Below are 15,321 nucleotides of genomic sequence, written 5' to 3' on the forward strand. Positions count from 1 at the left end.
TGGGAATAAAAGCTAACTCTGTCATCTAGCTTACCAGATTTGACTTCAACGAAGATGTATTGTTTATAGGAATATTTTATTTTTAATGGTACTAGCCAATGATAAAGTTTTTACCATTCTTCAGCAAAATGAGAAAAGTTAAGGACAAAAGTAATGAGTTTAATAAATTAAAACTCTTATTTGGAGATTATATCCTTTCTATCTTTTCTAGCATTAAAACATAACTTTTGTGAAAAATGAAACCTTTGTAAAAAAACTAAAAAATGGTAATTAATAGGTACTAAGTTTTTATTCTTTATTTTGGAAGTGATTGTACTGGGCAAAACTTAAATTTTATTGATCAGAATAATGAGAGGCTATCAATTTAAGTTTTGCCCAGTACAATCACTTCCAAAATTGCCCCACCCCCAAAGGTTTTAGAACTACGGGCTTCAAAACTAGGTAAAATTCAATCAAATCACAGCTTAGTTTCAGTTTTCTTGTCTGTAAGCTTTGCAGTCACTGGGAACATTAAATGAAGCAGTATCTAAATCCTTGCCATACTAAGATGCAGGAAAAAGATGTTCTTGTCTACTTGGAACAGGCAGGCATGTATTTGATAATCTCCTTCTGGATCCTAGAAATCAATTAAATCCCAATTGCCTCTCACTTGTGAGAAGTGTCACTTTCTTCACACAGATTCTGGAGGGTTCCAATGTCTCTAGTATTGTCAGAGATCCTGCCTAATCAGCTATCCTTTCTGTACATTTCCTGTTAGCTTCTTCCGCTTTCCTGGTTCATTTCTACTGTTCATAAACATATTCAACTGGGAGTCTGGGGTTAGTAGATGTAAACTATTACATTTAGAATGGATAAGCAATGAGGTCCTACTGTTTAGCACAGCAAACTATATTCAGTTTTTGGGATGGACCATGATGGAATATAATATAAGAAAGGGAATGTATATATGTGCATACATATATGCACATATGCATATATATGTGTATGTATGACTGGGTCACTATGCCGTATAGCAGAAATTGGCACAACATTGTACATCGAGTATATTTACAGGAAATTTTTTTTTCTTAAGGGCCATACCTGAAGCATAAGGAAGTTTCCAAGCTAGGAGTTGAATTGGAGCTGCAGCTGCTGGTCTACACCACAGCCACCGCAACGCCAGATCTGAGCCGAGTCTTCGACTTACACCACAGCTCATGGCTACTCCAGATCCTTAACCCACTGAGTAAGGCCAGGGATCGAAGCCATGTCCTCATAGATACTAGTGGGGTTTGTTACTGCTCAGCCACAAGGGGAACTCCAGATAATTTTTTTTTTTAAAAAAGCCATATTCAAAAGTCCTGTCTTTAAAAAACGAATGAGGAGTTCCCGTCGTGGCGCAGTGGTTAACGAATCCGACTAGGAACCATGAGGTTGCGGGTTCAATCCCTGCCCTTGCTCAGTGGGTTAATGATCCAGCGTTGCCGTGAGCTGTGGTGTAGGTTGCAGACGAGGCTCGGATCCCGTGTTGCTGTGGCTCTGGCATAGGCCAGTGGCTGCAGCTCCGATTCAACCCCTAGCCTGGGAACCTCCATATGCCGCAGGAGCGGCCCAAGAAATAGCCAAAAAAACAAACAAAACAAAAAAACAACAACAACAACAACAACAACAAAAACGAATGTGGGAGTTCCTGCTGTGGTGCAACAGGATCTGCAGTGTCTCTGGAGTGCTGAGATGCAGGTTAGATACTGGGTGGGCACAGTGGGTTAAGGATCCAGTGTTGCTGCAGGTACAGCAGATCATAGGATCTGATCCTTGGACCAGGAACTCTACACGCTGAGAAGCAGCCAAAAAGAAAAAAGGAAAAAAAAAAAAAAAAGATGGTCTAATATCTATCATCAAATTGTTGATCTATTTAGAATCACTGGTAACCATTTCAAGTACATCAGATATTCCTTAGTCTTCCATTTACTCATAATCACACTTATGGCATTTAAACACCACTGTCCATCTATCTCCTTCCTCCTTGAAGCTAACTTCCAAATTAGGTTTCTCTGATAATCTTTTCAAAGACTGTATTATTATCATTACCATTATTTATAGATTGAGCCACACCCCTAGTTTTAACTACCACTCATACACTAATGATGTCTAAATCTAAAAAACAAATCTAAATTTCTAGCACAGACCCTCAAGCTACTGCCTGAAATCTCCATCTGTGTTTTCTTCCGGCCTTCTCCTTCTCCCTTTCTTCTTTCTTCTCATTCAATCAAGGCCTAACCCCTATATATCTCTCTATCCCCTCAGCCAAATCTTAGCTTCAACCACTTTTCATTTATTATTATAAAGTCACTCAGTAATACCTACCTCATACCCTTCCAATGCACACCCCACCCTGTTGCCAGGTGATTTCATTTTTTGAAATCTTTCAATGAGCCATACAACCCTCTTGGATAAATCTAAATTCTTTAGCATGCCATACATGATTCCCTTACCCTCACCCCTTCCTGGCGTCTAGGCCTTATTTCTGAGCACCTTCTTATCTATTCATTCTACTAAACATACTGTTCCTTATCAAGAGACACAGTTCTTTCTTGCTTTGTTTATACTGTTCCTTCTCTTTTGGTAAAAATTCTCCCAATTTGTCACTCCCTTACAAACAAATGAAACAACGTTTATGTTTATTTTTTTAAAGACCTATATAGATAATCTCTTAGGTGCAACTTTTTTTGCATGTGCATATACATATATTACATCATGAAGCAAAACTTCTTATGGATTCTAACAAAAAAAATTGAAAGCCATTACCCTAGGGAATTCTATCAGACTGTCTTCAACATACAATTTTCTTTTTTCTTTTTAGGGCCAAACCCATGGCATATGGAAGTCCCCAGGCTAGGGGTCGAATCGGAGCTTCAGCTGCCAGCCTATGCCACAGCCAAAGCAATGTGGGATCCTTAACCCAGTGAGTGAGGCCAGGGATTAAACCCGCATCCTCGTGGATCCTAGTTGGGTTCATTAACCACTAAGCCATGAAGGGAACTCCCCTCAATGTGTAACTTTTTTCAAGCTGTCCTCACTTCTATTAACTTCACTGTCCTAAATCTTTATTTAAAAAAGTGACATTTAAAAAAGTGAAGTCTGTTAAAAAGCCAATGAATGATATGTAACCTGTAGTGTTTCAGATAGAACCTTGCCAAACCAAGTTATTGAATGCATTATCTTCTTGTTAGTAACTGATGTGTAGAGGATAATTTTCACTTTTAGGGGTAGAGAAGGCAAAGCTAGAGAGTGAAAAATTTTACCAGTACACCAAGCAGGATACTAATCAAAAACAAAAATCTAGGTCATGGTCTACTAATAGCACTTTGGAGAAAGTTTATTACAGGAGTTATTTCAATTGATTTTAATTTTCAAAACACATTTCAGAATAATCTAAATTCATGGAGTTCACTGGTGGCCTAGTGGTTAAAGATTTGGCACTGTCACTGCTGTGGCTCAGATTCGATCTGTAGCCCAGGAACTTCTGCATGTCACAGGCATGGCCAAAAGAAGTAATTTAAATTCAGAAGCCAAATAAATTTACTGCAGTTGATGAACTGATGATATCTTCTATTTTTTCCCCTGGAAGCACTTGCTTCTACTTCAGGTTTATTGGGACCGGAATGGAGTCTTGCCTACACCATGTTGATGAGGTTATTTCAACCCTATTATCTTTTTCATTCTGATCTACATCAAGCATACACTTATTCTCTTAATTCTTCTCTTTTACTATAGCTACATTCTAAAAATACATCTTAGTTAAATATGCCATAATGAAAAGAATTTCTTTAGCAGTATGTATTTTTAAGGCTAAAGACCCCCAAGTCTATTGTCAATTATAGTATTACCTTCTGAGACAAGGAGAAGCTTCATGAGGAAAAAGTGAAAATAGTCATCACTAAAATATTATTTGCACCTAATGATTTTCTAAAGGCCACTGATCTAGCAATATAGTATAAATGACATGAATTCTCCTGTGGCAAAGTGGGTTAAAGATCCGGTAATCCCTGCAGTGGCTCAGGTCACTGCTGTGGTGTGGGTTCAATTGCTAGTCTGGGAACTTCCACAAGCACAACCAAACAACAAGAAGGAAAAAAAAAAAGAAAAAAAAAATCCTCAAAACCTCAAACAACTCCTCCCAATTTTTTTTTCCTTTTATGCTTTAAAGGGAGTCAATTTAGCAACACTGCAGAAAAGAAAGGAACACAGGGAAAATACAACCAAATATAATCAGATTTGGCCCAGATTCTCCTTGACTTTCTCTGTAACTTTATGCCATTTAGCAGCTGCAATTCCTTCAGGTGGAAGATGATACATATCCATTGTCTCCATCACAAAGATGATGTATAGTGATTAATGAGCTAATGCCTATAATACAATTTCAAACTCCGGTATAAAGACACCATAAATACAAAACACTTTCCAACAAATCTGCATGAGATAATTTTCAAATTAAAAAAAAAGTTTAAAGAAAGTTTACAAATGACTAAGTTAATGAAATTTATTACTACACTGACTGTTTCTTCCCATTAATATTTTGGAATGAGTGAGTGCTACCTGAGATCTAAGTGGGGGCACGAGGTAGGAAGTAGGTGTTTTTCACTTATCTCCTTTAATCATATTACTTTTCTTAGGTTATCCTTTTACATATGAAGAAATCAGGGCTTGCTTCAGATTGTTAAGTCAATTAACATGTCTAAGTTCACACAACTTATTAAATGGGAGAGCCATAAACACAGTTTTAACTTAAAGTCTATATTCTGTCTACCCTTTTAAGATTATACCTGCATAGTTAATGCCATCATTGTGCATCTCTGCTCATTCTCCCCTTCTCAAAGAGGCCTACACTCTAACCACCTAACTATTTCATAGGCCAAACTGCCTCTGATTTTCCCTTACCATTCTCTACCTTTTTTTGAGATATTTATCACTTTCTAACACATTAGATATTTATTTTGATATATTGCATATGGTCCTCTGCTAGGTGGTAAACTCTAGGAAGCTGGGGATTTTTGATTGTTTTGTTTATAAGTATAACCTCTCAAACCTAGAATAAGTGGCAGACAATCAGACATCGGTCCATTTTTCCTTTCCCATTTTTCATCTTTAACTGTATATAACGTGTTCAATTATTCTCATAATTCCTGGGGAAAAAAATCTGGCCTACATCTGAGCCAAATTAATATTAAAATAACATTTGAATTTAGTCTGAAATTCTGTTAAAAAAATTTAGGATCATAAGAATCTTAAGATGAGTACTTAAGAATACCTGCTTACTTCCTATGATGTTTTAGAGGCTGAATGCGTGACACAGATGGAAAAAGGAATCAGAGTAGTCTAAAAGCACTGGTTCCAAAACCTTTTATTAAAAACCAGGCAAACTAGGAGGTCCTGTTGTGGCGCAGTGGTTGACGAATCCAACTAGGAACCATGAGGTTGGGGGTTCGAGCCCTGGCCTTGCTCAGTGGATTAAGGACCCAGTGTTGCCATGAGCTGTGGTGAAGGTTGCAGACGCGGCTCGGATCCTGCTTTGCTGTGGCTCTGGCGTAGGCCGGTGGCTGCAGCTCCGATTCGACCTCTAGCCTGGGAACTTCCATATGTTTCGGAAGTGGCCCAAGAAAAGGCAAAAAGACAAAAAAAAAACCACAAACAAACAAAAAAAAAACAGGCAAACTAAAAAAAAGTTTTAGTGACAATAATTACCAAATTTTAATTTTGCCTCAAAGGGATGTTGCAAGCTAAATATAATTTACTATCACTATAAGTTCATAAGTACACTAACATAAAAAATAACAATTTCACTATATAAGGTAGTTCTTTTTACTGAGCGAATTTAGATTCACAAACACCTCATTATATAAAAATAGCTCCATGTGTATTTAAGATAAAAATGTGAAAAAGTAAAGCTTTTAAAAGAAACCCTAACAGGAGTTCCTGTTGCGGAACAGTGGAGACGAATACAACTAGGAACCATGAGGTTTCAGGTTCAATCCCTGGCCTTGCTCAGTGGGTTAAGGATCTGGCGTTGCTGTGGCTCTGGTGTAGGCTGGCAGCTACCGCTCCAGTTAGACCCCCAACCTGGGAACCTCCAGGCGGGTGCAGCCCTAAAAAGACAAAAAAAAAAAAAAAAAGAATTTTTATAATCTCAGGATAGAGAAGACACAAGAAAAGGCACAATCATAAAATAAAACTGACATTAAAATTAAGACCATCTAGTCATCAAAAGACACCATATTTAAAGTGAAAAGGCATGCTAAAGGCTGGAAAATATTTGTAAAGCCTGTCAAGTGTTGTTTTCCAGAATACATAAACACATATACAAATCAGCATAATACAAAATCCCACAAAAAAACCACATAAGCAATTCATAGAAAAGGAACATAAATAGCCAAAAAATAACAACTAACTAGGGAGATACAAATGACAACTAAAATGAGGTACCGTTTTATACTCCTGAGAACAGCAAACTTAAGAAATCTAAACTATTTGGAAGGTGGGAAAATAGACCCTCTCATCCATTACTGACACAAATACTCTGGAGAGAAAACTGGTAGTAATCTAGTGAAGTTGAAGCAATAGCTCCTATCCTGTGTTCTAATAGTCTACTACTAGATTTATATCTCAGGGCAATCTTTCTCAACAATGGCTTTTTAGTTGTGACGAATAGGGTGCACGAAATAGATGCCAGGGACAAGAGGCTCTATTGGTGTGTAAAGATAATGTTGCCCATGACTCTTGGACATTCTGCTGGGCACTCATTTAAAGGAATAGGAGGAAAAATAAGGTTAATATTAATAAATAAGACTTAACACAAAGTATTTGTATTGTTTTAACATAGCTGAGGATTTTAAAGAATGTAACCCCCTGTAAAGAGAGAAGATTGCACTTTTATTTTTTGTGTATACACACACACACACACACACACACACACACACACACGTATGTATGTATTTTTTGTTTTTATTTTTTATGGCCGCAACCACATTACATGGAAGTTCCTGGGCCAGGGACTGAATCCGTGGATCCTTTAACCCACTGTGCTGAGCCAGGGATCGAACCTGCTCCTCCAGCTCTACAGTGACCAGAGCTGCTGCAGTCGGATTCTTAACCCACTGGGCTACAGCAGGAACTCCTGAGCTTTAATTTCTGTTCAAACTTTACTGAAAATAGTTATTTCACAAACTTGGTTATCTGAATGGCCAATTCAATACTCCTGTTTAATCTGCATTAGCAGCTATTTATGGTGATACTATGGGTGCAAAGTACTCACTACTACTATTCTTGCAGTGCTTCTTAGACTTTAAAGTGCCCTCAAATCACCTGGGAATCTTGTTACTACTCAGCACCTGAGTCATTAGGGTAGGGCCTGAGGTTCTGATTTCTAACAAGCGCCCAGAATTCTGCTGTTACTGGTCTACCACCATTACACTAGGTAGCAAAATTACAGTGTGACTGAGCTTGAGCACTTATACAGTGCAATACATTTCTTTGATATGTTTTTAATTAAAATATAGTTGATTTACAGTGTTGTGCCAATTTTGCAATACATTACTTTGTTATAAATTACTTGTAAATTATTTTAGTAAGGGCATTACTTTATTTAAAATATGAATATAAGTTTATTATTATAAATCCCATTTTAGGACAGTATTGGGGAAGCTGTAAAGCATTTCTATAAAAACAGAATATAGGGTCAGGAACCATTACAAGAATATTCCCTACGCACTGTTTAATAAGCAAACAATTGGAAACAACTGAAATGACCAATAGAAACCTGATATAAGTCACATAATGGGACACATACCATATGACAGTAAAAATAAACCAGAGCTACCTGAATAAACAGATAAATCTTGGCATGTTGAGTGAAGAAAGCAAGCTCCTGATACAAAATTCATATTTAAATAGACTTAAATCAAAGCAAAACTATATAATGTTCATGGATCTAAAGAATGTAGTAAAGTATAAATACATGTATAGGAAGGATGCATGCTAATTTTGGGTTAGTAGTTGGGAGTGGGGAAAAGAGGGAAACAGGACTTAAGAGGGGTAGCAGGTACAGCAGAAGCTTAGTGTAATTTTCCAACTGGTTAATAAGTGTGTGAGTATTTATTATTTTGTATGTTACCAATACTTACACTGCTATATTCTAGTTTCACCTGAATTGGCAAAAACTATTGGGTCTAAACAGGTGTTTGGAAAACGCTGTTCCAAAACAAAGGATTCAGAAGACCCAGATTCAAGTCTCAGTTCTGGTTCTTACAAATTGTGTAGCTTTAGGCAACTCAAACAATGAACTGCTTTACTTCATCTGTAATAAAGGCATAAAGCATCACTTTTCCTCTCCAACTCAAGGATGGGTTTAAGAGGCATATTGGTATGTGAGAAATTTTTAATAGGGTAGGTAGGAAAGGTAGGACTAATTTTTGAGAATTAAGAGCAAAACCTTGGATATATGAGAAATAAAATCTATCAGTAAATAAACCAACCAAGTCAATCTGTCACCCTTATTTTCATGTCATCACTGATTCTAAAGATATGACACCAAATTATATTTTCTGGGGAAAAATTTTGAGTTTACCACTTCCTAAAGATGGCCTATGGTTAGACATTCTCCCTATTATGTTTCTTTATGCTAATTCTCCACTAAGGAACTGAAATTCATACCAAAACAAAATAAGAGAACTGCATTTAAAAAGTACTCTTAACTAAAACTATCAATGTCACATAACCAGAGCAACTACTGGTTCTCACTGCCCTTTCTACATTGTGAGAAGGTGGCACATTTTACTATCTCTATATTACAGATGGAGAAACTGATTTAGATGTGGAATAACTTGCCTGGAGTTGTAGACCAACTTTTCTAAGCTGACAGCTTAGAAAAGACACTAACTGCCTAGTTCTTTTGTGATCATTAAACTACCAAAAACATTATTTTGCCATGATGCTTTATAATTGTTTGTCACAGGAAATAGAAACTTCTTTGTCAAATGTCATACACATTTCAAAATGGGCAAATAGACTCAAGGAAGAAAGCCTCTTAACTACAGTACTGCACAGCAAAGGACAAAATTAAAACTGCCTAGCCTGCTAAAAATCTAATCCTATCCTTAGCAGTTAACCTTATTAATACTAAAGTAGGAGAAAGGAGAGGTCAAAATATGGGTGAGGGTGCTATTCCTTTCCTCCTGGATCTCAAGTAATATAGCTATTACCACATAACAGGGATGTTATTTCTTTAATAAGTCGAAACATGGCTATCTGCACTATTCTTCCTTAAGTAAGCCTCTATCCCTTCTTCCAAAATTTTACCAACAAGCAGAGTTGGGCACCCAAATTATAATACTCGCAGTTGAAATAATTACCAAAATATTAGGTATTAGATAAATCACCTCAATGAGTTTAAGCTACAAACATATGCAGACAAACTCTTCACAGAGAAAAGTTCGTTTTAAGTTTTCTTGTTACTTGCTAATGCAAACAGATGAATGCTATGACAACATGTACCTGACTTTTTACTCAGACTCATTAAGTAGTTTTAAATGCTGAAACAAGATCTCCACATTCTTGAAGGCTTTCAAAATCAATCAGTGAATTATCTTGCAGATCAAGTATTGTGTACTACAAAAAAAAAAAAATTAAAAACGAGTATCTTCACATAAGCTAACAGCCAAAATTCACAAGCCACCCTCCCTGTATTCCGTTACTCATCCTTCTGCTTAACAAATCCACCTCACACTTAAATCAATGCGTCATTTAAAAAAGTTTTGTCCTGCCATTGGCAAAAATCACTATGGATCAAAGCTCTGAACTTTTTTTAAAAACAAGCCAAGGTTAAACTCTCTTCTTTACAAAAGGCCTTCACAACAATAAATCTAACTTGACAGAACTTTTCGTTTCAGGGTTAAAAAAATTCAAACAATAATTTTTCAATTCAAAGACAATTCCTAATGAGCCTACGCCAGAGTTTGAAAAAGGCAAGAGTGAAGTTCAACTATGGAGAGAAGAAGACCCCACGACGGCTGGACCACAATACCCAAATCACCAAGCACCGGGTAGATTTGATCTAAAATCGAGGCTGGCACACGAGAGGACATTCAGGAGAAAGCTTTCAGCCATCGTGAATCTCACAGTGGGCCATGGAGGGGAATGGGAACCTGGCCCCAGCTTTCCGTCCACAGAGAGAATAGCAAAGGAATGAAATTAGACCTTTCTCTTAAGGGAGGACCCAATACCTTCCCCAGTTCGTCTGTCCGTCCTTCCGCCCCCAGACTACTGCAGCCTCACCGACCGCAGGACTTTCCTATCTCTTCCCTTCACTGAACCACCAGACAATCTTCTCAAAAACCTAGATCTGATCGGGAGTGGTTTCCCCGCCTTTCGCCGGCAGGGAGAGGGATCCCGGTCGCCAACAACAAAGACGACTCCCGCTCCCCTCCCCCCGCTCAGCCCCGGCTGGTCCCTCCCGCGCTGCAGCTCCGGGCCTAGCGCCCCCTCCCCGAGCCTGGCCGCAGCGCCCCGACCCCCCGCGGCCCCACGCACCTGCACCTGAGGGCCGCAACCAAGGCGTCAGGCAGAAAGGGCCGAGAAGGAACCTCTGCCGCCGCGCTGTCCTCTACAAGGCGCGTTCCGCTCTGCTGCTGCTGCCTCTGCCGGACTCTCCCGGCCTGCAGGCGGGCCCGGCCGAGGAGGGGGACAAGGGCTGCAGCCCCCGGCGCCGGGACGAGGAAGGTCGGCGGCGCTCGGGGGAGCCGGCTCGCGCTCCCGAGTCTCGCCTCGGGCCGGCCCTGTTCCTTTACACAGGTTGGCGTTCTGCTGACTAACGGCCCCGGCGCGAGGCGCTGGAGTGGCCGCCACCGCCGCCGCCGTCGGCTGCTGTTGGGCCTCACGTCCCGCGCGGCCGTGGTCGCAGCGCCCGCCGCCACCTCCCTTACTGGCACTGCAGACACCACCTAGAACCAGCCAGGTCTTTCTTCTCTTTAGTCCCCCTTTCCTTGCTCCTCTTCAGCCTACCGGCCGCGGGGTTCGCTCTCGAAGTGGGAGACAGGGACGCTGGAAAGGAACCTAGGGGGTAGCAGAGCGCTCGCTAAACTAGGAGTTGGTCACTGGAGGAAGGTGCCAAAGCTGACCCGGGCTCCAGCCTGGGAGCGGGCCGGGGGAGGGACGCAGTCCAGCTTATCCCAATTTCCACCAATCACAAGCCGCCCAGAGGAGTCTGGCCCCGGGAGAGGCTAAGCTAAGTCGGCAGGAGGCGGGTATTGCGGAAAAGAGGAGCCAATAGAAGCAAATCTTCTCCGCCCCTCCGCTTTGATGGATTACCACATTCGGACCAATGGGGAAATTCTCGCTTCGAAGAAAGTAGGATGTATACCCAGGGTTAGAGAGAAAAACCTTGCGGAGGGGGAGGGGTCGAGACTCGGCCTAGTGAAAGAGACGGGAGCTGAGGGGCTGGAGGGCGCCCTTTGACCTCTGCGAGGAGTCACGTGGGCTGCCGGGGCGGGACCAGACAGGCTGGATAAGTTACTTCCGGGTCGTTGACAGAAGCTTGAACTCGGTGGGGTAGTTCCTGGCGTGGTAGTCTTCCTTGCATCTTCTTGTCTCAGCTCGAGAAAATTGTGGTTTCTGCGATGAGTTCCCAGAAAGGGAACGTGGCTCGTTCCAGGCCTCAGAGGCACCAGAATACCTTTAGCTTCAAAAATGACAAGTTTGATAAGAGTGTTCAGACCAAGGTAGGAACTTGCTGCACTCAATCTGGAAGGAATGGTTCACTGGAGGGGAAAGAGGAATGAGAGGAGTTGGCGAGGGCGAATGTGGACTGCAGCCCAGAGTTAGTTTTGGCTGCAGTGCAGCCCTTTCTAAAATAATGTTCTCACGCCCTTTCTTTGACCTGCATGTGTTATCTCCTCGTAAATATATTTGGCGGTCAACATTTAGATGATTGTACAGAGTAATCGGGGCCCTCATCAAACCTAAAATGCAAATAGGAAACTTGAGTGATTGAACGCTCCCATCTGGATCACATATTTCCAGTAGAAATACGAGAATTATGGCGCGCGTCTCTTTCAAATGTTGCACCAAGTTTATGCTGTCCTTATTTCTTTTTGGAAAGCCCTAGGCCCATAGCTTTGTAGAAAGGGTGTGAAAGCTCTTAAGTGCTCTTAACCTCAGTGTCCACACCAACATAATGGGACTATCGCTCTCATTTGTAAGATTGTTTTGAGAATCAAATTATTTGATCAATATAAAAATGATTGTCTTGCTGTTTATATTACTTTAGCAGATTTCTTTAGGTTGAAAGAAAATTCAGACTGTATAGCTAGCCAGAGGTCTAGAGTCTCTACTAATTTGTTAGAGCTATTTCCCCCTCCTCCCATAGCTGTAGGGAGGGGAGATAATTGAAGACAAAGGCAGTTTGGGGGCCACCATCACATTGCAAAAACCTGATATTAACATAAACTGAAGCTCAGATTTGCTAGGGTGTGGCATAAGCGAGTTATTTAATATTTTTCTGAGTCGTCTTTTGATCTCAAATGAGAAACCTTCCAGTTTTGTTGTGAGGCTAATCTAAATGATATACATAAATTATCTGGATCATAATAATTGTCCAACAAGTGATTAATTTCTCAACATTGGCTATGAAAGTGAAGTGACTGTTTATGGTAACCAGTGACCTTTTCCTATCTTCACTATACAGATATTTAAGCATCTTCACTATACAGATATGAACACTTTATGTAAGTATGTGTACAGTGTTCAAAAGAGCTGACTCTGTCTTCAAAGGACTTATAGTTTTTCTGGGTCATTGGACAGTAAGAACAAAGATGTATAATTATAAATTATGATAAATTCTGATAAAGGGAAGGACATTTGAATAAAGAAGAGTAAGAAGGCATATTTTCAGTTGCCTCATATTTTCAGTTGTCCTACTAAGAGGACCTCATCTTTCCCTTAATTAGGTTCAGATTCACAAAGAAAACCTGGGAGTTCTCATTGTGGCTCAGCTAGTTATGAACCCAACCAGTATGCATGAGGATGCAGGTTCAATCCCTGGCCATGATCAGTAGGTTGAGGATTCTAGATCCTTAGGTCAGTGGCATAGGTCCCAGATGTGGCTCAGTTTCGACCCCTGGCCCGGGAACTTTCATATGCTTGGAGCGGCCAAAAAGAAAAAAAAAATTAGGAAAAAGAAAAAAAGAAAGAAAACCTGGAGCAGTATTTGGGAAGACTTTCCCGTTTGTGCCTTTCATCAATAAATAAGCCAGGATAAAAAGCTATGCTATTCCAAATAAATAGCTACCATGTTCTGTATTCATCTCTCTCTCTTTTTTTGGGGGGGGGCCACACCCATGGCATTCAGAAATTCCCAGGCAGGAATTGAACCTGAGCCACAGTAGTAACAAGGCAAGATCCTTAACCTTCTGGGCTAACAGGGAACTCCTCTTGTATTCTTACTCTAAGTTTTGGCACAAGCATTTAATTCTTTTTTTTTTTTAATTATTTATTATTATTTTTTTCCCACTGTACAGCAAGGGGGTCAGGTTATCCTTACATGTATACATTACAATTACATTTTCCCCCCACCCTTTCTTCTGTTGCAACATAAGTATCTAGACAAAGTTCTCAATGCTATTCAGCAGGATCTCCTTGTAAATCTATTCTAAGTTGTGTCTGATAAGCCCAAGCTCCTGATCCCTCCCACTCCCTCCCCCTCCCATCAGGCAGCCACAAGTCTCTTCTCCAAGTCCATGAACAAGCATTTAATTCTGATGGTTTTTCATCAGGTGATAAAAAGTAGTTTTTAATAAATATTTAGCTACAATGTAGCTTGCTGTCCTTCTTAGACTTGTAAGTACAAGACTTCTTAAACTTGTACTTCTTATGCTAGCACTTCTTCCTAGACATAATTTTATTAGGCATTTTCTGGTGTGATCTAACAACCATGTCATTATGGTTTTAAATCTTTTCATGAGTCTCAAGTTCAGTCACTGAGTTTCATTTTGTTTATTACTTTTATCATTAGCTTCTTTGTCACTTCTAAATTGTGAGGAAATCTCATACTACCAGGTGCTTTATTATTGGCAGTTCTGACAATAATAGCAGAAGTATTTTACTGAGGAAAGATAATTGATCATCGGTTTAATGGAGGATGAATAATTGGCTACATTCACGGCGAATTCTTTTTTTTTTTTGTCTTTTTTAGGGCTGCACCTGTGGCATATGGAGGTTCCCAGGCTAGTGGTCTAATTGGAGCTGTAGCCATCGGCCTACACAGCAACTCGGGATCCGAGCTGTGTCTGCAACCTACACCACAGCTCATGGCAACGCAGGATCCTTAACCCACTGAGCAAGGCCAGGGATCGAACCCACAACCTCATGGTTCCTAGTCGGATTCGTTAACCACTGCACCACAATGGGAACTCCTACAAAAATATTTTTAAGAAATAGTGGTACAAATATGGCCTAACCTTAGACTTCCCATGTGGCTCACAAATAAGACCTAACCACAGAACATATGATAATATAAGTGGATTTGCAATTGCTCAAGGCCTAAAAAAATTAACTAGAGAAGAAATGCATATTTGTTGAAGAATATTGAAACAACAGTAAAATGTATAAAGTATAAAATTGAAAATGTCTTTTGGAGTTTTCTTGGGACACAGTGGATTAAGTTGTCACTGCAGCAACTTAACTACTGAGCCATGGTGGGAACTCCTATAATACCTTTTGAAAGTGAATTAATTTGGGAGGAATATATTCATTTTAGGAAACTCTGGTTATTCCTTTGAAATAGAAAAGGAAAATGAAAGTCGTAATATAGTTTTGTTAATAATAACTATACTATGTACTTAAGCAAGTTAGCCACTATGCGTATTTGATACCTATTAAATAATTTGGTCTTCAAAATAACCCTAAGATATATGCTACAATTATCCCATTCTGCATATTGGGAAATTAGGATTTAGAGGTGAATGTTGTGCCTGGAGTTACATTACTAGCATGTGGCTATCCATTGATTAGGTAAGGTCTGTGCTAAGAGACCTCAAGGAACAGATAAATCAGAAATCCTTTTTTGAAGTTCTCTGGTAGCCTGTTGGTTAAGCATCTGGCAATGTCACTGCTGTGGTGTGGGTTCATTCCCTGGTCTGGGAATTTCTGCATGCTGGGGTGTGGCCAAAAAAAGGGGGTCCCTTTTTGTGTATGTGTGTTGGTTCTTTTTTAAATACTGTTTTGTCTATGATAGAAGCAATGTGATACCAGATTAGGATTGGAACAGAGGTGAACTTTATTGCCACTGCCCCT

General features: G+C 39.9%; 2 protein-coding genes across 3 annotated transcripts in view; one reads left to right on the forward strand and one right to left on the reverse strand.

The window, feature by feature from the left end:
* ABHD17B (abhydrolase domain containing 17B, depalmitoylase) overlaps window positions 1–10,691 on the reverse strand; it is a 42,492-nt gene extending 31,801 nt beyond the window's left edge. The window contains exon 1 of one of the 2 annotated variants that reach the window (XM_047767772.1): window positions 10,564–10,691. The gene's annotated coding sequence lies outside the window, so the exon portion shown is untranslated. The remainder of the gene's footprint in view (window positions 1–10,563) is intronic. The other variant, XM_047767771.1, reaches the window with a different exon arrangement.
* Window positions 10,692–11,515: 824 nt separating this feature from the next.
* Window positions 11,516–15,321, forward strand: part of C2H9orf85 (chromosome 2 C9orf85 homolog) — a 63,737-nt gene continuing 59,931 nt past the window's right edge. Inside the window, exon 1 of the mRNA XM_047767773.1 lies at window positions 11,516–11,750. Within this exon, the coding sequence (XP_047623729.1) occupies window positions 11,649–11,750 (102 nt within the window). The 5' untranslated portion in view covers window positions 11,516–11,648. The remainder of the gene's footprint in view (window positions 11,751–15,321) is intronic.

The sequence above is a fragment of the Phacochoerus africanus genome, chromosome 2, assembly GCF_016906955.1.
Source record: "Phacochoerus africanus isolate WHEZ1 chromosome 2, ROS_Pafr_v1, whole genome shotgun sequence".
Lineage (NCBI taxonomy): Eukaryota > Metazoa > Chordata > Mammalia > Artiodactyla > Suidae > Phacochoerus > Phacochoerus africanus.